General features: G+C 46.5%; 2 protein-coding genes across 4 annotated transcripts; one reads left to right on the top strand and one right to left on the bottom strand.

Annotated features, from left to right (window-relative positions):
- Nucleotides 1-757: 757 nt before the first annotated feature.
- lama3 (laminin, alpha 3) lies at nt 758-10,323 on the top strand. The gene is made up of 34 exons (XM_076039150.1): nt 758-848; nt 1,035-1,064; nt 1,153-1,304; nt 1,378-1,488; nt 1,563-1,668; nt 1,803-1,973; nt 2,562-2,749; nt 2,877-2,981; nt 3,072-3,223; nt 3,296-3,413; nt 3,510-3,609; nt 3,781-3,897; nt 3,979-4,140; nt 4,264-4,415; nt 4,560-4,745; nt 4,831-4,979; nt 5,062-5,224; nt 5,405-5,532; nt 5,625-5,775; nt 5,886-5,990; nt 6,082-6,224; nt 6,307-6,424; nt 6,953-7,087; nt 7,188-7,330; nt 7,421-7,537; nt 7,628-7,781; nt 7,861-7,979; nt 8,388-8,568; nt 8,920-9,069; nt 9,147-9,303; nt 9,420-9,547; nt 9,631-9,724; nt 9,808-9,921; nt 10,160-10,323. The coding sequence occupies exons 1-34, from the start codon at nt 827-829 to the stop codon at nt 10,303-10,305; spliced, it is 4,467 nt and encodes a 1,488-aa protein (XP_075895265.1). The 5' UTR covers nt 758-826; the 3' UTR covers nt 10,306-10,323.
- Nucleotides 10,324-12,512: 2,189 nt separating this feature from the next.
- LOC142897177 (GTP-binding protein REM 2-like) lies at nt 12,513-20,495 on the bottom strand. 3 transcript variants are annotated; one of them, XM_076039295.1, is made up of 6 exons: nt 20,428-20,495; nt 19,920-19,980; nt 18,079-18,391; nt 17,464-17,537; nt 15,027-15,204; nt 12,513-13,127 (listed from the first exon to the last, which is right to left on the bottom strand). In XM_076039295.1, exons 2-6 carry the CDS (start codon nt 19,971-19,973, stop codon nt 12,835-12,837), a joined length of 912 nt encoding a protein of 303 aa, XP_075895410.1. In that variant the 5' UTR covers nt 19,974-19,980; nt 20,428-20,495; the 3' UTR covers nt 12,513-12,834. The 3 variants fall into 3 exon arrangements, with proteins under 3 accessions (XP_075895410.1, XP_075895409.1, XP_075895408.1); XM_076039294.1 differs by lacking the exon at nt 20,428-20,495 and adding an exon at nt 20,131-20,213; XM_076039293.1 differs by lacking the exon at nt 20,428-20,495 and adding an exon at nt 20,094-20,175.
- Nucleotides 20,496-21,243: the final 748 nt, after the last annotated feature.

Here is a 21,243-nt window from a genome sequence, read left to right as displayed (position 1 = left end):
CCAGCAGACCCTGGTGACTCTGAGCTCAGGAAGAAGCGGGTATTGAAAATAGACGGATGGATGGTTATAATCTTTATTTTTATAGATTATGTGTCCCATCAATCTGGTGGGACACATTCCTAGAATAAAGACCTCATCACACATTGCTCACAAAAGAAAGATGCACAAACAGATTTCTTTTTTAACTATTAAATGGTGTTACATCTTACCCCCGTTTTTTATTGATTACCATTTGCATTTGCTCGATATTTTATTTTTTAAGGTTGCAATATTTTTGGGACAAACTGGAGTGTGTTGTCTAATAATGTGTCCTTTCTCTCACCGAACTTCAGAACTGTCAGCACAACACCACCGGGGACTGCTGTGAACGTTGTAAAGAGGGTTACTACGGAAACGCGGCCAGCCGCACCTGCCAAGCCTGTCCGTGCCCCTCTAGCAGGAAAAAGTCTGTCTCTTTATTTTTTTTTAAATGCTAATAGCAGTAGTGGTAGACATAGAGCTTATTTCTCACTGTTTATTTTCCAACCCCCTATTTTGCGTCTCCAGCTTTGCCTTGGCCTGCCTGGACATCGACTCAGGGGTGATTGAATGCTTGTGTAAACGTGGTTACAGTGGTACCAGATGTGAGAGGTGGGGATCCCTCTTACCTCGGAAGAGGGTTTGATTCCAAGTGTTATTTGCTGAATAGCAGAAAGCTCAAAGGATGACTATCCTCGACATGTCATTGTTATTATTAAGATGTGTATTTGGTTACTACGGCAATCCATTGGCGGATGGCGGTGGATGTAAGCCCTGCAACTGTGACAACAACAACAACAAAAGAAAGATGTGTAACAATCGTACTGGAGGTAATTTTTTTTTAAATTTGTCACATTTTTAAACATAAAAAATCTAAATAAATGAATTGTACATTTTATTTTCAAAGTCTTATTTTATGATTAAAAACTCCCAGAGTGTTGCTTTAAGATGTTTGTGCCACTCTCTGACTAACTGACCCCAAATGTGATTCTCTTGCATTGTGGTTCATCAATTAGAGTGCATCATACCTGGCAACGGCACTTACGGTGAGTTGATAACAGCCTTTTAGTCTAAGCTCAGACATCTTCTTATGAGAATTCCCTGCTTAATTCTTTTTTTCCTTTACTGGAACAGAATGTGACAGCTGCTCCATCACTTTGCAGCTCGAGCTGGAAAAGCTGCGTCCTGTCCAGCGTCAACTGGAGCAGCGGCTGCGCCACATCACAAACACTCCTGGATCTGTCTTGTGGCTGAAACCCCTGGAGGCAAAGATCTCTGACGCCCAGGTGAAGTTCAGTTGATGCTGCTCACGAGAAAGCGGCAAAGCCTGCATGCTCAGAGGTTTTCTCTGTCTTGCAGGGCCTTGTTGGAAACTATAGATCGGCAGTAAAACGGCTGGATACCGAAGTGGAACGCGCGGAAGAAGACGTCGATGTGTTCAGAGATGACCTGAGTCGGCTGATCGACGAGGTACCTGGGAGTTCATCAGAGCAAAATGACCAGAGGATGCTGGAAATCACAACGCAACATTTCAAACTTTCCAGTCTTTCCAAGGTGTCATCGATGGAGAGAAGGTCTCAAAGAACGACACAAATGTAAGGGCTGAGGTTCTTCTGTCTGGAGCTGAAGCTCTTCTTGCGGAAATACAAGGTATGAAAATACATGAATGCGGGTGGAACTCAAGGGCAACCAAAGCTCAAAATTATTATATTAAAACTTGACCTGCTCCGATACTGAGGCTTTGAAAGCAGTGTTTGTCTGTCTGTGTCATGTTTGTGCATCAGATGTGTCACGGCTGCAGGCTGAGGGGAAACCCGGTGCATCGGGGCCGCTCTCTGGAATCGAGGAAGCCACGATGATGGAGGAAGCCCAGCTTATCGTTGACGACCTGAGGAGGAGAAGCTGCAGCTCGCAGAGACTCAAAGCAGGCAGAGAGCAGGAGGACGCACACATAAGTAAGCATCGGGATAAATGAAAGCGCAACGTTTGGTTTCTCTGCATTAGAAGGCAGGTCAGAAAGCCACTGATTTGAACATAACAAGGATTTCTACAAAAAGTCATTCCATAAGCAGACAAAAGAAGTGCAGCCAACAAAAAGTTTAAAGAGCTGGGATTCCACCCATTTCCAAAACATCCTGATGTGTACGGAGGATCTTTGGTTATAGTGATTGGTAATAATAGACTTCCAATTGATGGAATTGATTCCCTTTAAAGCCCAGAATGGTTGTGTGGATTAGAAAATTGTCAGCAGGGCCTCCATCAACACTGACGTAAGGAGAAATTTGGCTTGGTATCAATTTTGGTTTTTAAAAATAGCCCCTTCTCTGTTTTGATAAAAAGAAAAACATTCATCCATCCATCTTCTTTACTTACTTAATACTGCACTCAGGGTCACAGACCACAATCAAACAGTTAATTCAAATCAATAACAAGAGGAAAAAAAAACTCTAATAATTTTGGATCCAGATGTTGATGGGGTTAGATAAAACATCTACTGAGTAAAAGCTTTAGGTTTCCCACTTGTGTGTGTGTTTCGGCCTCAGTGTTGGACAGCCTCGGGGTTGTGACTGTGGGAACCGACCGGGCTGCACTGAATCAGACTGCAGACTCTCTGATGACCTCTGGGTCGTCCCTGGAGGAGCTGACTAACCTGCTGTCAGCTGCAGGAGACACAGTGGACAGAACCAAAGGCCTGAACCTGAAGAATCTGGCTGCACTGCACCACCTAGAGGTGATACAACTGTCTTCCGTCACAGGGTCATCCTGCTTTCTTATATAAGATTAGTTTTCGCCACTGTGCTTAATTTTTTTGTCCTTTTTCACTAATTTCTAATGTATTTTGTTGTCGGCCTCCCCAGCTGGAGAGACAAAACAGCAGCCGCCTACATCCTCTGACTCAAATGACTAAATCCCTACTGAAAAACGTAACAAACACTTACCTGATGCTGGAGGATGTCAAGAAAGTAAGATTTAAACCTTTTCCGCTGCCTCAAAACTCAGAAAAGCCTCGTTGGGCGCAAACTGGATTTCAATCTGTCAATTGTCAATTGCAGGAACTTGAAAGTCAAGCAGCTCAGACAGATGGTGCCAGACAGGAGCTCGTCAAGAGGTTAAACACCGTCCGCCTGGAGAACAAGGTGGACGTGGTCACCGAGGCTGAGGAGCACGCTGAGGGTCTTCTCAGGGCGGCCGTGGAGCTTCAGCAGTGAGTGTTTAAAAATCAGCTGCACGGCTGCAGTTGGCGGAATGAGCGTTACAACACAACCCTGCATTACAGGGCGCTCCACAGCGCCACCGTCCAGAGGATGGGCTTCAGCAACATTGACATAAATGCAGTGGAGGAGGCAGAGAGGGCAGCCAATCAGTCAAGAGAGACTGCCGATCGCACCCTAGAGGTAGCTACAGGTTGCCCTTTAAGATGCCTGAGCAAAATTGTTTTGTTTTTTCAATGGCATGTTTATTTTCTAAAAAACAAAAACAAAAAAAAACAGAAAGTGAAGGAGGAAGGTCTGGCTGACAAGGCAGAAGGACTCAGAGAAAAATCAGCTGCTTTGTGGACGGAAGCTGATGAAACAGAAGGTGACCTGGAATGTACGTAAACATCGTTATTGATTATATCCTGTTTAAAAATATATTTGGATATTTTAATATGTACAACAGTGGTAAATGGGTTTAAATCCAGCCAGTTTGAATGTCTAATCAGGGCCTTAACAACCAAATAACTTGAATGTGTGAATGGTTGTGTTTTTCCTGTTTGAACAGCGCTGTCGTCCACAGTCAACAGCCACAAAGATCGCGTCAGCACGCAACGAGACAAACGTCAATTATTAACAGACGGCGTCTCAGCTCTCAAAGATAACATTAAAGCCATCCAGAGAGGTCAGAAAATGACTCGCAAATGGTTAAAAAAGACACAAACGGTGCTTCCAGTCTCATAAAACATTTTTTTGTTCTTTAAAGATGACATAAAAATCCTGGTCAAGTCAGCAAAGAATGCTACATCTGCCTCAAACTCCACTGTCAGCAATATGACGGAGAGACTGAGGAACATCAGCCAGGAAGTGGACAAAATAGAGATTAGAAATTGGAAGCCGGACATATTAAGTGATGCCGACCAGACGGGTGAGTGTGTTCTTTAACTATAAATCATGTTTGAGGCTTTTCCCCAACTTACTCAGAAGAATTTGTCTATTTGAAAAGTAAAACTGTCCACTTTTTGTCATGTTTGTTTATTTTTTGACCCAGCGGAGAACCTGAACAGAGCTCTACCTGAGTTACACCAGAAAATCGCAGAAGTCCAGGATCTCAGCAAGAGGGTGCCTCTTGCGGGCAACATGACGGAAAGCATGTGGAGGATCAAGGATGTGATAGAGGAGACCAGGAACTATGTTACCATGGTGAGGAGCATTTTTCATTGGTCTGTTTCCAAGACAAAAGGTTTGTTTTTGATCAGTCTGGGCTTGATTGACAATTTTACAACAACAAAAAAAAACCCATAAAAAAACGCTTTCCCCTTGACTCCCTGCCTGATCCTCTCACAGCTATCTTTAGTCACCACCTTCAATGGCACGAACCACGTGGAGCTTCACCCTCCCAGAGACCTGGAAGACCTGAGAGCCTTCACGGCAGTGGATCTGGTCCTCGGTAGGCAACACAGCAGGCAGAGGCGACGGCGGGACAAACGCAGCCACGGCAGCTCCTTCGTCCTCTATCTGGGGAGCAGGAACGTGAGTGAGGCCTCCAAGAAGAAGCTAAAAACAGGGAGGGAGTGGGCTCCTCTTAAACACGGCCAATAAATGTTATAACTTGCAGGCTTCTGGAGACTACATCGGGATGGCCCTCAGGAATAACGTGCTGCTCTGCGCCTACAAGTTGTCGGGAACAGTCCACCAGGTGGAAACCAGCCAGTTAACAATCAGCAGCGGCGAGGCCTTCAACTTCGACCGAGTCGTCTTCCGCAGGTACAAACAGAGACGACAATCTCATTCGCTCCAACTGTGATTGAAGCTAACGTTTGCGCCGGATTGTGCTCCGACCGTGCAGAGTTTACCAAGACGCTGACGTGAACGTTACGCTGAACTTCACATCCAAAGAGCCCCTGAGCCTCCCTCCCAGACGCAGCCTCCCCGGCACCACCAGCAGCCTCCTCAGGCTGGATCCAGACAGCCTGGTGTTCTACGTGGGCGGCTATCCAGAAAACTTTACAGTAACCATTTATGAAAATGTTCTATTTTTTCTCTCGGTCACTGATCTTCTCAAAGTGCTTCTGCAAAACCAGATTTTCCATGCAATGAAAACAAACAAAGAAGATATCAAATACATGTTCGGAATTCAAATAAAAGGCATAAATAAATCATTTTACCCATCCTTTCTTCCTTTTTCCCAGCCTCCAGCAGAGCTGCGCTACCCCGGCTACAGTGGAGCCATGAAGCTCTCCTACATCAACGACATGCCAGTTTCTCTGTTCAACTACAAGCGCAGCAACAACTTTGATGCTGAGAAGTCAGCCATGAAGTAAACCCTTCTTCCCAAAGTTTTCAGGTGATTGCAATCATCAGAATAGATCACTGCAAAAAAAAAAAAATTCTTTTAAATGCTTTGTTTAGGATTTCCAGGTTGAAGAGTTCTGCATATTACCAGGGAACAGGCTACAGCATGACACTGGTGAAGTGGCCGAACGAAAAAAAGAGAAAATTGTTGAGGTTTCAAACCAACAGCCGAGAGACAAACGCCTTGTTGTTCTACATCGGAAACGAAGTACGAGACAGTTTCAGCTGACAGTCAGCTTTTTGCTCCGGCAGATGGAGGCTGTTATCACAACGTAAAAGTTTACAAGTTGTACTTTTTTTTTGTCTTCCCATTTCCAGGAGTCTTTTTTCTGTGTGTTTTTGGAGATGAGCCTTCTAGTGCTGCAGGGAAGGGAAGCAGGTCGAGAGTTCAGACTGTCCAGCGCTAACAAAGTGTCTCTATCTGTAAGATCGGTCACACGAGATAACGAAGCCCCGCCCCTCAGTCAGTCGAAACTCTTTTTTATAAAGCATTTTACTAACACGACACTTCCAGCCTCAGAACCAAACCGTTTCCATCGAGATGCAAAACGACAACCTCACTGTGAAGTACGGAGGACAACGGATCTACACACGTCACAACCTAACCGTCTATGAGAGTTATTACATCGGGGGTCTGCCAGTGACGCTGAGACAGAGGTATCCAAAGGGACAGACAGACAGACACTCGGGTTGATCCAGCTGCTCTGTTTTTGAACAACATTTGCCCTTAAAACCTCAGGCACAACATCACGGCGCCGGCGCTGAGGGGGTGTGTGGACGATCTGAAGGACGACGCGGTCCAGGTTGAGCCCAACAGGACGGTCGGAGTCACCGATGGATGTCCCGTCTGGCTGCGGGTAAACAGACTCAGCAAACAGAGCTGCAAACCGCGACATAGTGACATAAATGTAAAGCTCGACAGAGGGAACACATTTGTGCAAGTTTTCCACATAAGTTTGACTTAAAAAAAAAATCACACATCTTAAACAGACAACTAAAACACTCTTCCATAGCATGATGATACATCACTATAATCATTCATATCTTTAGTTTTTAGTGGCGGATTTCACTGAAGCAGCCTCACAATTTTCATTTTACAAAAACTGTATAAATACGAGGATAAAATAGGAAATAATTTTGTTTAACCTGGGAGAGGAATTGGTGAGGCAATAGGGTGCTTTGTGACATCACAAAGGGTTGCTTTTTACAGAACTGTGGTGCCATTAATAAATGGGCTCATGTAATTTGGTCAAAAGTCAAAGAGGTGACTGACACCAGCTGAGGGCAATTCACTGTCTCAAAACCAGTTAACCCTTCCAGAAAAAAAAGTTGTTGGCGATGAAACACCGGTTTATATTTCGTCATTTTTTTAGCATCTCGTGCAGGCTGTCCGTTCTGCTACGCTGAAGTCACCTCTGTCAGCTGACCCGCTGTTTGCTCGGAGCGATTGGCCGCTGAGAGTCTCTCTGGGCTTCAGGAGCAGCAGCAGCGATGGAACTGTGCTGAGGAGCACCTATCAGGTACCGACCCGCTGCAACCCTAAAGGTTACGTTCGGCTTACAGGGGAAAAGCAAAAACAACCTTAATGAGTAGAACTGCATGATCGCCAATCGCCTGCAGGGCCTCTCCTCCGTCCACGACTTCCAGCTGTCCCTGGTCGACGGCTTTGCGGTGGTGAAAAGTGATAATTACACCTTGAGGACAGACACAAAGTGCAACGATGGAAGGTGGCACCACCTATCTGCAGTCCGGGGCCCTGCTGGGTAAGAGGAGTCGTACTTTTGCCCTCCAAAATATGTTCCTTTTCGTTGAATAAAAATCTAAACACGGTGAATATGTCTGTGGTTTCATAGGTTGAAACTGAGCGTTGATAATACAAGAGTGACCCAGTCGGACCACAGCGGGTTGCAGGAGAAAACCAAGCAAGAGGGGGAATTCACAAGCTGCATCACCAACCTTTATATCAGGAGGTCTGGAGGCTCTCATCGTCGTATAAATCATAATTGCTGGAATTGCCAACAGGAAATTAATGCTATTTAAATTTTTTTTTTTAAAAACAGGCCGGAGGATGGGGTGGCACCTGCTGACCTCAGCCTGCTCACACCACCAGGGGACGCTGACTTCGGCCCGTGCCGTCTTTCCTCGCCGCCCATCAGCGAGCGGCGCCGAGTTTTGCCCTCCCACGTGTTCAAAACGCCACAGAGACACACACCTGTGAGAGTGGAAGAGGGAATAAATCTCCCAGAGTTTGATGCCAGGCAGACGTCTAATTGTTTTTTTTTTTTTTGTGCAGGTCGCGGCTCCAGCAGGGAGTCAGTGTAAAAAGCGACGAGTGCAGGGCGGCGAGCACCACTTCCCCCAAGGACACAGCTGGGTCAGCTACAGCGTTCCAAAAGGGGACCTTAATTACAGGTAACAGTGTCTAGACAATAAAATAGAACCAAAAGCAAAACAAAAAGAAATAGGTATTCACATCAGATATGTTTTTTTTTTTTTTTTTAACTTTTGCTTTTTGTTAAAAGAGGAGATTTACTCAATTTGTCAATTGAATTAACTTGAGCAAAAAAAAAAAAAAAAAAAAAAAAGCATAGTTAGCCCTCTGTTTGCTGATAAAATGTTGCTCTTTCTTGGACTTTTCCTGTGCAGCAGGGCATTGTGTTTTAGCACAAATTCACTTAAGAGCTGAGCAAAAAAAAAAGAAGAAGTATAAAAGGCTAAATTTGCCTGCTGTGTTCACTGAGACATAGCCAGCTAACACGTTTGATGAAACACATATGCAGCCAGTTTTTCCTACTTTTCTCTGTCTCGTGTATTTGTCAGGCCCCACTTCGCCCTCGACATCAACACCAAGTCGTCCAAAGGGCTGATATTCCACGTAGGCGGCAGCGGAGCCGTCCCTCTGCTGGCTCTCTACCTGGCCAACGGCAAGATCAAGATGACGCTGGGCCACAACAGAATCATCCAGCACAAGTTGAGGAGCAACGATGGGGAGTGGCACAGAGTAAGTCGACCTTTCTGCCCAAACCAGCATTCAGCCCTCGAACATGGCTGTCAGCAAGTCCTCATACTTATCAAAACAAAGTAAAAGCCGTTGCCCCCTGGTCGTGAGCTGCTGGACTACAAGAAAAAGAAAGACTAGAGTTTTGCCAAAAGACAAAGTGGGTCTATTTTTTAACTTCTGAAGCAAACAAGTAAATATAAAGTCAAACTGGACAAGAACATTGTTGTCACTTTTCTAACTAACATGTATTTTTTTTTTTTTAAATAATAGGATTAAACCATCTGCATCCTTTTCAGTCTGCTGTAGATGCTGTAAGATCACTGATTGCTGTTGTTGTTGTGTTGCGTGCAGGTGGAGCTCAGTGTGGAGAAAAGCTCTTTTCACCTCGTGGTGGACAGATTTCGCGTGACAGATGGACTCCTGCCCAATGACGAGGGGTCGTCTCTGAAGCTGCTCAACCCAGTGTATCTGGGTGGCGACCCCAGCGGCAGAAATACCAAGGTCTGTTCAGCAACTGCTTGGCCTCATTCTGCTTCTGTCTGTCGCCCTTTATCGTCCGTGGTCTTCTTCTCCGCCAGGGCCACAGCGTTCCCACGAGCAGCGTGATCGGATGCATACGCAACTTCAAGATGAACGAGGAGGTTCTCTGGGAGGCTGAGTCCAGCTACGGCACCTTGCCCTGCTTCAGAAGACTCACATGGGGGACCTACTTTGGTGGCGGCTACATTTTCTCAGGTTTGTCCAGTCTCATGCATCCTGATGCATCATGAAGATGTTTTTTTTTATTTTTCAGCCCACAGAGTGAAAGAAAAGCTTGCTTGGAGCCTAACACAGATCACGTTTTTCTCTAGAAACCAACTTCTCCCCAGGATCCCAGTTTGACTTGGCCTTTGAGCTGCGTCCTCAGCATCTGACAGGTCTTCTCTTCCATTCTTGGAATGACAGGATGAGCTTTGTTGTCTTCATGAGGGAAACTGAGGTAAAAGTTTGAACGTTTTCAAATTGAAGAACAGTGCCGGACCAGACAGCTACTATTTGTAACTGCCAACATTGCTCCACCAGGTGGTTGTGGAAGTGGACGATGGGGAAGGTGTCGTCAGCGTCGCCGTGACTCCACGGGAAACCCTCTGCGATGGGAAGTTTCACCTCGTTAAAGGTTTGTCTTGTCTGAAAGCCGGCTTGTACGCAAACACCGTGCAGGAGTTCCAGTTTTGCTGACTTTGTGTTACCTTTTCTCAGTGTCCAGAGAAAATGAAGAACTCCACCTCGCCGTTGACTCCACGTCGGAGAAGAAAGTCGCTCCTGCTGCTCCTGCGTCACCTTCAAACTCATCAGCAGCGCTTTATATCGGAGGTATGGGTGTACATAAATAAGTGGGGGAAAATATGTGTTTTCTCTTTTAAAGGCCCTAAGTGCCTGCATAAAACTTCCTTACCACTAGATGCCACTATAGTGGACACACCAGACAGTTTTCTGATGTATTTATTGTTTTGAATCCAACAATGAGGTGGGATTTGAAAAAAAGAACTACAGTGACTTATTACTATTCAGTGTTTGTAAAAAAAAAATTATTTTTCTCTCATCCATTCAGGGACGACAAAAGGAAACAAAGCCCCCGTGTCGTCGCCGTTTGTGGGCTGCTTGCGAAACGTGAAGTTTGGCGGGAGACCTATTGAATTAGAAGAAAAGTCCCTGGTGTTCGGTGCCGTGAGCATCAACAGTTGCCCCGCAGACTGAGGAGAAATAATTAATATGATAAAAGTTTAACTCCTGTGGGGAAGCATCTCTTTCTGTCACGTCAAAAAAACAAAAGAAAAGAAAAGAAAACTCTGCTCAAGAAGAATGGCTGTTAGATTAATACTTGGCTATATTTGGAATATCACTGCAGCACCAGGCCACCAGACACACAACAACAAACAGAGCTGCTCTTTGTGGCTGCTCTCTTCAAAGACGCCAGACACGCTTCAACAGCAGCGGTCAGAGAGGATTAGACGGGCTAATTAACTCATACAGTGAAACACAAATGACATGATGTTCTTGGAAATACGTGGAAAAAACAAGGTCCACAACACTTTCGTTTTTGGAATCCAGTTCTTTGTCCTGCATTGAGTTGCCTGAGAGAAACGTGGTGGGAGGTGGACTTAGAGCGGGGCAACGTGCCAATAATACACTTTAGTTTTTATGGAACCTGGGCCCACATCTGCTCCAGCACTTTTGGTTTTGGTGCTAAAAGGTTGGGCGGTCTGTGTGTGCTTTCGGGGCTTGTCCACATGTACTCAGGTGTTTCATGAAAAAAAATTGCATTAAAAATGAATCAAATTCTACATACACCTGGCTGATATTTGGAAATGATCTTAACTATGTGCAGCAGGATATGCTAGCGGTCAGATGTTGTCAGGCTACAAGAAGAGGTTGCTATTTACCCTTAGACTAAGTGACACACTGGCCAATCAAAAGCCGGAAGAAATCCGGAAAGGACCGACTAAACAGGAAAGGGCTCTCAACAACAATAGCACAATGATCCACAATGAATATAACGCGAGAAAATGCCGACTGAAAGATATAAAGAGGGACTCGGTGTACATTAGGGCCAAAACTGGTCCAGTAGAGGGCGCCCTTGCCCCACGTTGGCAATAAATCCGATCCAGCAGTTTGCAGCCAGCGCTATGAGTCACACAATACCATGGCACCATTTGATATGTATTTTTTTTTCAACTCCCATTATAGCTCAGCTCTCCCCTTTGATAGCAAATGATCGGTATGAAGACCGGTGATGGGCAGAGTCTCTGTTCTCGTGTGGGCAGATGTGGGTGGATGGAAGTGGTGAGAGTAGAGAGTGATACGGATGAGTGCAAGAGCAGCAAAATCCTCTGCATTTTAATTTGGAGTTGATTTTTTTTTTTGCTTTTACATTATTTTGCCTCAAAACTCGATTTTCGATTCTCAATTTTGAGACTTGATTTTCTTTGCTCAGCGAGCACGTGTCTAATTTGCCCCACCACACCGTTTGTTTTTGCTGAGCTCTCGGGGTGTAATTCTTGCTTCAGTTTTGTCTTTTATCTTCTCCTTTCTTTGTTGGCATGTTACTGCTTTACTGCTGCATCCCCATGGATACCATAAATAGCTGAGAGGATGATGAATCATCAGCGGCAGAGTCTCTCCGTTAATGAGCTCAGAAGATGTGTAGTCATGATTTTATGTGGGGCCCAAACACATTGTAAATATTACTATTTCCTCTTTGATGTTACAGCAGAAACTGGTTTCGCTACATTGAAACAGTGCAGAATAAAAGACTGAGACTGTTAAATGCTGCTATGGAGCCATTTGAAACTTTGCCCAATTGCGAAAATAAAAAAGGGCAAAGATCTAAAACATGCTGCACGGCAATAGAGACAAATTTGGAGGCTGAAGCGAAAACTGGCAGCAACACAAGCTGAAGAGCAGAATCCCGGAGGGCCAAACGATTCCTTAAAGATGCCAGGGGAAAAAAACTTCACCAAAAAGTTAAAGAAAAGGAAGCTGAAGGAAGGGAAAATAACTATTAATGTAATTTGGTTAAAGAGAGTGACAGTTTTATGTGATTAAAAAAACTGTTAACCTATGAAAGTCAGCAGAACTATACTGTCAGTGCCAGGCAGATAAGGTGTGACTGAGTGGAGGTTTGAATGCCCATTTTCTAAGATTTAGCAGCGTCTAATAATAAGAGAGAATATTGCAAACGACATGACTGTTGATGGTGCCATCAGGTCAACTCATCACAGGGCTGAGAAATGCACCCAACTCCGAAAAAAGGCACGGGAGCTGAATACAAATGATCTGCTTTTAATGATGTCTGTAGTTAAAAATATGCAGTGATGGTCACGTGGGGGCGGGGCTTCTGGAAGCTTAGGGATAGACGGCAGCGTCAGTATTCACAGTAATGAAGCAAACATGCGACAACTCTCTCGAGACCTCCTCCCGACTTTTGTTCTTTGCTTTTATTGAGCTCTTAAAACTATGAGTGTGGCAGTTATTCATCACTACGATTCACTATTTACATGAGATCTACAGTACAACAGTATATTAGCTTCTTCTCTGATGAACTCGGGTATAAAACTTCTATGTCATCGCTAAAACATTGCTGTCACTATTCCTGCTTTTCTCTTTGCTGCCCCGACGCTCCTGATCATCACTCGGCAGCGTCGTTCGTTGCTCTGTCGGCCGTGTTGCACTACAAGCCCTCAAGTGAACCCGTCTCAACCAGCCAGCCACCGTTCAGACGCCGGGTCACAGCGCCCCGAGGTCGTGGCACGAGCGGGACTTCTGCCTCATGAACTTGCCCACCTCTCGCTCGCGCTGGTAGCGCGGCACCAGGCTGGACAGGAAACGTTTGGCGCGGGAGGTGATGCTCTCGCGTTGGCCATCGCCGTATATGTCCTCGGCGCAGGACCCCGGGGCCCAGGGCGGCTGGCCCCTGGCCAGCCTCACGGCGCACTCCAGGAGCTCCGAGGTGCGGTGGTCCAGGGAGGCCGAGATCTCCAGGTACAGGCAGTTGTAGAGGGCGGCGCTGGACATGGCCTCTGAGTGGGGGAGGAGATGTCACATGATTACCAGGGGAGGATTTTTTCTCAGCTGGTCAAGACCACTGACCGAATATAAAAATGGACAAAGCCATTGCGTTTGCTTGCAAATTAGTTGCAATAGCTTATTTTGAAATTGTAAGATTCCATATTTAGATGTGTGGGTGGTACCGGAGGTGAGCAATGATTGGAGCGTGAGCGCAACGTGTGCCCACTCACTCACTGGTAAGTTGTAAACTGTAGCCACGCCCATAACTTCATGGCCATTTACTACACATTAGACCAAATGGGAATCTAGGTGATTACTTTTTTTCTTGCGATTTAAACCAACAAAAACACTTTAACCAGTTTGCAAAGGGTTAAATGTAGTGTTTCATTAAAGGCGTTCTGCAACCACTTTTGGCGGTCCCCGCTGGCCAATCAATGGAATAGAAATTTTTGGCTTTTCCGAGATGATCTCCTTTTTGAAAATGGAAACTTTCACGTTTGTATACAATACAGTCAATGGCCAAGACTTAATTGTTTCCTTCTATGGCACAGCTTGTCACTTCACAGAAGAGCAACATGCAGACAGAGGGCAGGAAATGATTGTCCACGGCAGATGCTGCCTTTGCTTGAATTGATCTGACTGGAAAACCAAAGTGAAGCCCACAAGATTATGGTTCATAAAAGGGTGGAAATACAAGAGACAGACTAAAAAAAACAAACAAACCACAAACCACACCAAAAAATTGACAGAAAAACCTTTGTTTGCAGTCATTAGGAGCAGAGTTGGTAAATGCCTGTGTGTCCAGACATAAAGAGGTTTTTAAACCCTTTAATTCTGAATGTGCACAGGACCCCACTGGGATTGGCTTGTGTTGTGTTAAACAATGAGGCGGGGGGAGCTGTAAAAGACGATCAGTTCCCCACATCTGGTCGCACCTCTTTCTGTTTTTTTTTCTCCTCCTCTCATTAACTTCAGTGAAAGAGCAGAGGCAGCCAGACTCTCAAACATGTTTAATATTTATGATTTGGGACCGGGGAGGCCCAGGCTCGATCGGAGCCGATGAAAATAGTCGGCAGAGTCAGTAGGCAGAGGAGCATTTGGGCTGATGATCGAGTGGCGTATCGCACCAAACCCCCCGCATGTTGTTTTGCAAATTGAACTCAGAATGAGGCTCTGCCTGGTCTGGTCTGTGGCAGCAAAGTTCGTTCGTCTGCTTTGTTGGACCTGAACAGCAATATCAACTTTATGGAAGTGCTTATATCTGCTCGTTATGTTGAGCTATTTGGGCTGCCCTGCCGCTGTTAAAAGGCCTCAGGTCAGTAGACTGAGTTTCTACACTTAGCATCGAACACATTCAGTGACATTCTTCTATTGCAAAATGGATTTTCTTCTCCCTTCAGCCCTCCATCGGAATTTTTCATCAGAATCAAATGGCTTTATTTATAACAACTTTACATTTAATCTATCCCTGCATGCATTTGGCAGACGTAGATGTATGAAGTTGTATAAGAAAATCAGTCCTGCATGCGGCGAGCAAGAAGGAAAGCTGTAAAAGGCAGACCTGTAAATAAATTATACCATTGTACAGAAAATTCAACTCGGCTGTCAACTTTCCCGAGGCAGTTGTTTGTTCTTGCTGCTGGAGCTTTTTAACAGTTTGCTGAGTGCAAATGTTTAATGAACACTGAAAGAACAACCGAGTGTTTACTTTTAAAAATGCTGCCGCCCGCAGTCTTCTTCAGGGTTTTCGGGGGCTGTATGAATAAAACGCTGCGTTATCACCCTGCAAATTTAAATGCAATTTAAATGTAAATGCACCCTTGATTAGCGTTCAATCACTAGTTCACACTGCTGAACACTGCAGATCAGTGAAAGGAACGGCACAGAGAAGAGTCAGGGCCAGAGTTTACCTTGGAAGGTGACCTCGCGGGTGCGAACCAGGTCGCTCTTGTTGCCCACGAGGATGATGGGAGTCTGCGGCTGCGTCTCCCTCAGGAGGAGTCGCAGCTGGGCAGTGCGGTGGAAACTGCGCCTGTCCGTCACCGAAAACACCAGGACGCACACCTCGCACAGCAACGCCGACAGGTCCTGAGGGACGGAATGCCAGAAGTGTGATTTATCAAAGGAATCTCATCCTTCAGCCAGATGATACAGCCAAGACAAGAGGGGGCGATATAACCAAAAGTGAAGTGAAGACCATTGACTGGATATAAGGATGGGCAAACTCATTTGTGAATACCAGTTCTGAAGTCCAGTGATTGGTTTCACGTCCATATTTGGATGTGTAGGTGGTATCGGAGGTATGCAACGATTGGAAAATGCGTGTAGCGTGTGCTCTAATGCCCGCCCACCTGCTGGTAAGCCGACTACATTTGGACATTTGTTTTTGAGCATGGCTATTTTAACTCGACCAAATCGGAAGAAATTGACACTAGATCCTATTTATTTGATTTTTTTTTTATTGATTTTGTTCTGCAGCCAGTCAGGCGACAGCCAGTCAATATTAGTCTTTTTGCAACCATTTTTGGCGGTCCCTGCTTGCCCAATGAAAGAATCAATTTTTTTGGCACTCATGCTTTTAGAACCTTTCCTCTGGGAAAACACAGCACATTCAATGTTGTACTGTGCACTCCCTGAGTTACGATTTCTGCCTACGTCACTGCACGCCAACGTGACACACACACACACACACACAAAAACAATCACTTTGGCTGTAAGCGGTGGTGTAATTCAAATCCCCGCAGGCAAAAGAACAAAGGAAATCCCTAAAAATAAAGGAGAGATGACGAGACTCCAAGCTGCTCTTTAACGTCACGGCCCACTGAATTCCATTAACTTGATTAGAGTTCCACAATACACAGTCCACAGCTTTGTGCTGCCTCTGCCTCCAACACATCCTCACGCCGCTTCACATCAGGCACACGAGGGGAACGACGAGGGAAAAAAAGTGCGCAGGAACACGGTGGTAATGAGCTTCCCCGTGTCCGGCAGCTTGTAGCGGGTCTTTTGTCACGCCGCCAGTGTTTCTTCGAGCTCGGCGACACAACAAAAAACGAGCAGATGCGCCGATATTGAATCTTGAATATCTTGAATCTTGAAATTTAAATATGTTCCTTTATGCTCCTTTAATACAATACATTAATTTAACAGAATGTTTTTCCTTTAGTTCGCTCTGGATGCCTCCCACCTTTTTTTTTTCTTGCATAAAAACATCAAATGTGGGTTCAAACTCACACATGAAATGCTGGGAAAGATTTCTGCAAGGATGCATTGGTGCTGTGGCCTGTCCGCAGCCTTCACTGCAGAGTCAGGTACTTGGACATTGTGTTCCCAGCTGAAAACTGAGTCTTCACAGCGTCAGAATGGCCGTTCATCAGGTAGAACCTTGGAGATGGAGGGAGGCACGACAAGCGTAGAGCCAAATCTCAGATTTCATTTCATATGATTGCGAATTCTCTCTCTGCCATCTCTGTAATCCCATTTTACTCTTGCAGGTTTCTTCATATCTGTTTTACGACGTTTTGCTCTTTCATCCTTTCTATTTCTAAAGCTGGCTTATGTTGCCGTTGCTTTTGTCTCGCTGTTTTTCAATCTCGACGCCGCTGTGAATGAGCTTTGATCCTCAGCGGTTCTACTGTGGAAGTCAGGCACTGCCTCCTCGGGGGCTTCCTGTAGACTCGGCTACATCGTGTTTCTACCTCTGGTGCACATATCATGCGTACTCTTTGGCTTCATCCATCCATCCATCCATCTTGTAAAGCAACATACCCTGCGACCAGGGTATTGGAAATGCTGTGGCCAGTCCCAGCTGCGTCAGGGTTCCACCTTTGACAGGTTGCCAGTTTATCGCCAGACCAGGTGGAGAAACGAGAAACCATCTCTGCTCATCACTCACACCTCTGGACAATTAAGCTGCCATTCAGCTGCGTGACTTTGGACGGTGGCAGGAAGCAGGAGAGAAACCACGCAGGCACTGGGAGAACATGCAAAGTCAGCCTTGGGAATTGAACCCACAACCATCTTGCTGAGGAGTCACAGTGCAAACCACTGTAGTATCATGTTTCCTGCCTGGATCGGTCTTCTTGTTAACATCATCACTGCTGTGTTTATTATTCTTTTTTTTTTTTTCTTTACGTACCTTTCTACCTCATGTGATTATATAAACGTCTGATTGTATTTCCTGAGAAGCATTTTTGATTTGATATCCGCGCAACTTAATTCCGCTCCCTTGCGTTGCCCGAGAGAGCTGATGTAAACACATACCGCCATTAGAGGCTGTGAGCAGGAGCCCGGGAGTCCTGCGAGACCCAGCTAAGGTGGCTGTAGGGGAGGGGGTGTTTGCCTCACCTGCCTCCAGTTGTCATAGATAACGATGGTGCTCTCCTCCTCGTCCACGGCGACGTTGCGCACGTAGCCTTCCCCTGGGGACAGGCGGAGCAGCGGTTATTGTCTTTGAGGCCGTGAGTCGCACACACACACACACACCCCGGCCCAGTGTACAAAAATACAGGGAGATCATGGGGGGTTTAGACCTCCCCGATTAACCTATGAGACCCCCCTGAAAGCCTTAAAGTAAAATTTAAATGGGTCTCATATTTCTCCAAAAAGCTAAAGAATATTATGATCATCACTAATGGCCACTAAAATGTCTTTAAGATCACCCTGTCTAAAACAAACGTTCAATTTTTGAAAATAATATTCACAATTTCTTTTGCCAAGTGGAGCTTCTCTCTCTCTCTCTCTCTCTCTCTCTCTCTCTCTCTCTCTCTCTCTCTCTCTGTTGTTAGGTGGACTGTCATGGCTTGCATCCATAAAAACTATTTAAAGGTTATTATAGGCCTCTTGCATTCTAAAGAAATTTAGATTGACATTGAGTAACAATCAGGAGGAGGTGACCTCTCCCTATATTGACGGGTATTCTGCACCCTGCCGCCGCCCCCTCTTCCGCTGCCACCGCTCTACCTTCAGAGTCCACGGACGCCGTCCTGTCCATGTCGCCGGCCAGGGCGATGGCCAGCGAGGACTTCCCCACGCCGTTCTGGCCCAGCAGGGCGATCCTGAGCGGGCCCTCGGGCCGGCACTCGAAGGACGCCGTCAGGCCGTCGTCCACGGCCGGGCTGAGGCCAATGGGCGAGGCCGAGGGCCCCGCGGCGCCCCCCGCCGACCAGTCGCAGTCGTCGTGCACGGCCTCCTCCCTCCTGAGCTGGTGCTTGATGGGCAGCGGGGTGCTGCCCCGGCGGACGGCGGTGCTGCTGGACAGGGTCATGCTGTCGCACTGGTGGAAAAGGGGGAGGGGAAGGGAAAGCAGAGAGCGACCGAAGAAGAAGGGAAACCTGATTTGTTTGTGTTTTCTTTAGCACTTCGTCTTCAGCTGCGTCGAGAGCTCCGTTTGCATGACGGCAAGTGTGACATGTGATGCTGCTTTTCACACCTCCGTAACGTCCGGGGGCTGCAAGATGGTGAATAGCCTGAATTCCCGGCTGTTACGTCCCGCCATTCAGTCGCTCGCATGACTCACGCTTCAAGCAGAGGATCCTACATCCCCATAGTACAACCGCACAGCATGCCTGCCTTCAATGCCCACATCTTTAGAACCACACACACACATGCACGTACACACACACACATGCACACGGTGGTGGCTTGAGCAAAGCTAACGTGTACAGTATCTCTTGAGTCTCGACTCTCAAAATAATTCGACGTGCACCGCCTGTTCAGGCTCCTGCACACACAGACACAGAGCACAGCTGATGCACCTGCAAAAGTTATTGGCATCTAAAAGGCTTGTGACATTCAGTTGCATCCGAGGTTCGGAAAGCAGAATTCGAAGAACAACGCTGATGTCAGTTCCTGTTTTCTGATGTCCCGTCTGATTTGACAGCCTCATTAAATAGAAATGAAATAAAATTCAATACAGTCATATATGTATATATATGCAAACTTCATTTCACGCAAATGCCTTCAAATGCCACACACTGGCCCTTAAAACCCATGCATTTACATTTGGATACATCATTTTTTTTTTTGTACAAATGTGTAACATTAAAGGGACAATCTAGCGTGAAACAGAAAAACCTACGGTTTGTGGGTGTACATACATTTTCAAAACCAAGAAAAATAAATGTTATGCTTTCTTTTAATAGCCACAAACCCAATAATAGGAATTTCCCAGATCATAATTTATTGATGAGGCGGCCATACTGTGTCGCCGTGTATATCCCTTGTGATGGGTTGGTGAGTTTATCCAGAGGTCCAGCTGGTATATACACATAAGAAAATGTGCATCAAAAGACAGGAAATAACTCCAACAACAGTGTTTCTCACCACTAGATGGTGCTAAATCTGGCACAGTGGGCCTTTAAGCCTTGAAGTTATCGAGCCGACGTGCCGCCTCGTTTTAACGGAAGCAGCCGTGCAAATCGGTTCCTTTCAGCCAGGCTTTGGTCTCCACTGACTTCCCAGGGAAACATCTGGCTCTCCATGTGCTAATTGCCCCACTTTGGCATGGCTGTGTGTGGCTGACAAAAAAAAGGGAGAAAAACACAACTGTGCTGCCGAGGCTCAATGGAGCCAGACAGACAGACAGGCTGTTAAAATGCAGGCAGAGTCAAGGGAGGCTGCGGTCAGGTGTTTACTAGAGCTGAAAGTCCCCTCACCCAGGCAGTTAATTATAAGACACCTGCACCCCTCTCCCCCACACACACACACCTCCACCTCACACAGCTCCTCACCCACTCTGCAAATACTACACACACACACACAGAGCAGAGCGGAGGAGAGGATGCTGAGGATGCTGCTCCTACCTTCGCCGCCGCCTCCTGCTCGATGAGTCTGTCTTCGGGCGCATCTGTCGGCATCTGAGAACTGGAGAGGAGAAGAACAAGTGGGGGACTGGAGCGGGAGTACGACACACACGCATGCACGCGAGCAGGCACACGCATGCACGCACACACACATCGACCCTGATCCCCACTTACTTCATGAGCGCCGGCGTGACCGAGCTGCATCTCTTACCTGTCACGCGGCTCCTCGGCACAACTACAAAGTGAGCGCGCAGCCTCTCTCTCTCTCTCTCTCCCTCTCTCACTCAGCCTCCCTCTCTTCCTTACTCACCCTCTCTCTCCTCTCTCTCTCTAGCTAACACCCCCCCGACCTCCCTTCTCCGTGTCCCCACACTCCACCCTCCTGCAACTCCCTGCCTCGTCGTCTAAATCTGCAGAACTTTTTTGAGCACAATTTTTTTTTTTTTTTAGAAAGATTAAAATGATTCTGATGATTCTGATGATGGATGACAAAATCCAAACCATTCACCTGAAACTCCCTACACCTCTCCTGCAGCTGCTGTGCTGGCGCCTTGCAGGGTGTGAGTGTGTGTGTGTGCGGGTCAGCAATCAGTGAGACATCGAGGATTCTCTCCGTGTCACGACGCGCTCACTGACCTCTGGATGCAGAGGAGGAGCGGTACCGCAAGTAACCGCTAGAGGGCACCCTGTGGCAAGTCGTCGTCCCTTATAATTTGCTTTGTGTGTGTGTGTGTCTGTGTGTGTGCTGAGGAAATACATATATCAAACTGGTAACAAATGGGCTTTCCCCTGCGAGAGAAATAGCAACAAGCCGCAGGATTTCAACGCGACAAGATTTTTTTTCTTTCTGTTTGTCTTCACAGAAGAAAACTCAGTTGCATAAAAAAACAATCAGACAAACAAAAACCTAACACCTAACATATCATCCTGCCACCCCTAGTGTCCCCTCCCCCCTTTAGTTCCTTGTTCCAAGGAGCGTATTTGGACGTGTTTTCTGTCAAAATGTGAGCGTGGTCGTGAGCGCTGGTGTGTCCCTCCCACACAAAGCCACAATAGACTCCGGCAGTGAGCAGCCGGAGCGCTATTATAGACCTAATCCTGCTCCCATTATACAGGCCAGAGAGAGAGCCAGAGACACACACAGAGGGGAGGCAGAGCTGAAGATGAGGTCATCCCAAACAGTGCACGCCCAGGGTCACTGCCTCAACACAGAGGGACGGAGATAAAGGGAGGGATGGAGCAGGGCATGGGGGGTGGGGTGGGGGTGCAGAGAGAGAGAGAGAGAGAGAGAGAGAGAGAGAGAGAGAGAGAGAGAGAGAGAGAA

Source organism: Nelusetta ayraudi, unplaced genomic scaffold (assembly GCF_046127955.1).
Source record: "Nelusetta ayraudi isolate G7.1 ecotype Tasmania unplaced genomic scaffold, CSIRO-AGI_Nayr_v1 ptg000059l, whole genome shotgun sequence".
In the NCBI taxonomy this organism is placed as follows: Eukaryota; Metazoa; Chordata; class Actinopteri; order Tetraodontiformes; family Monacanthidae; genus Nelusetta; species Nelusetta ayraudi.
The sequence above is the reverse complement of the archived record's forward strand: the minus strand, read 5'-3'. Positions and strand labels throughout refer to the sequence as shown.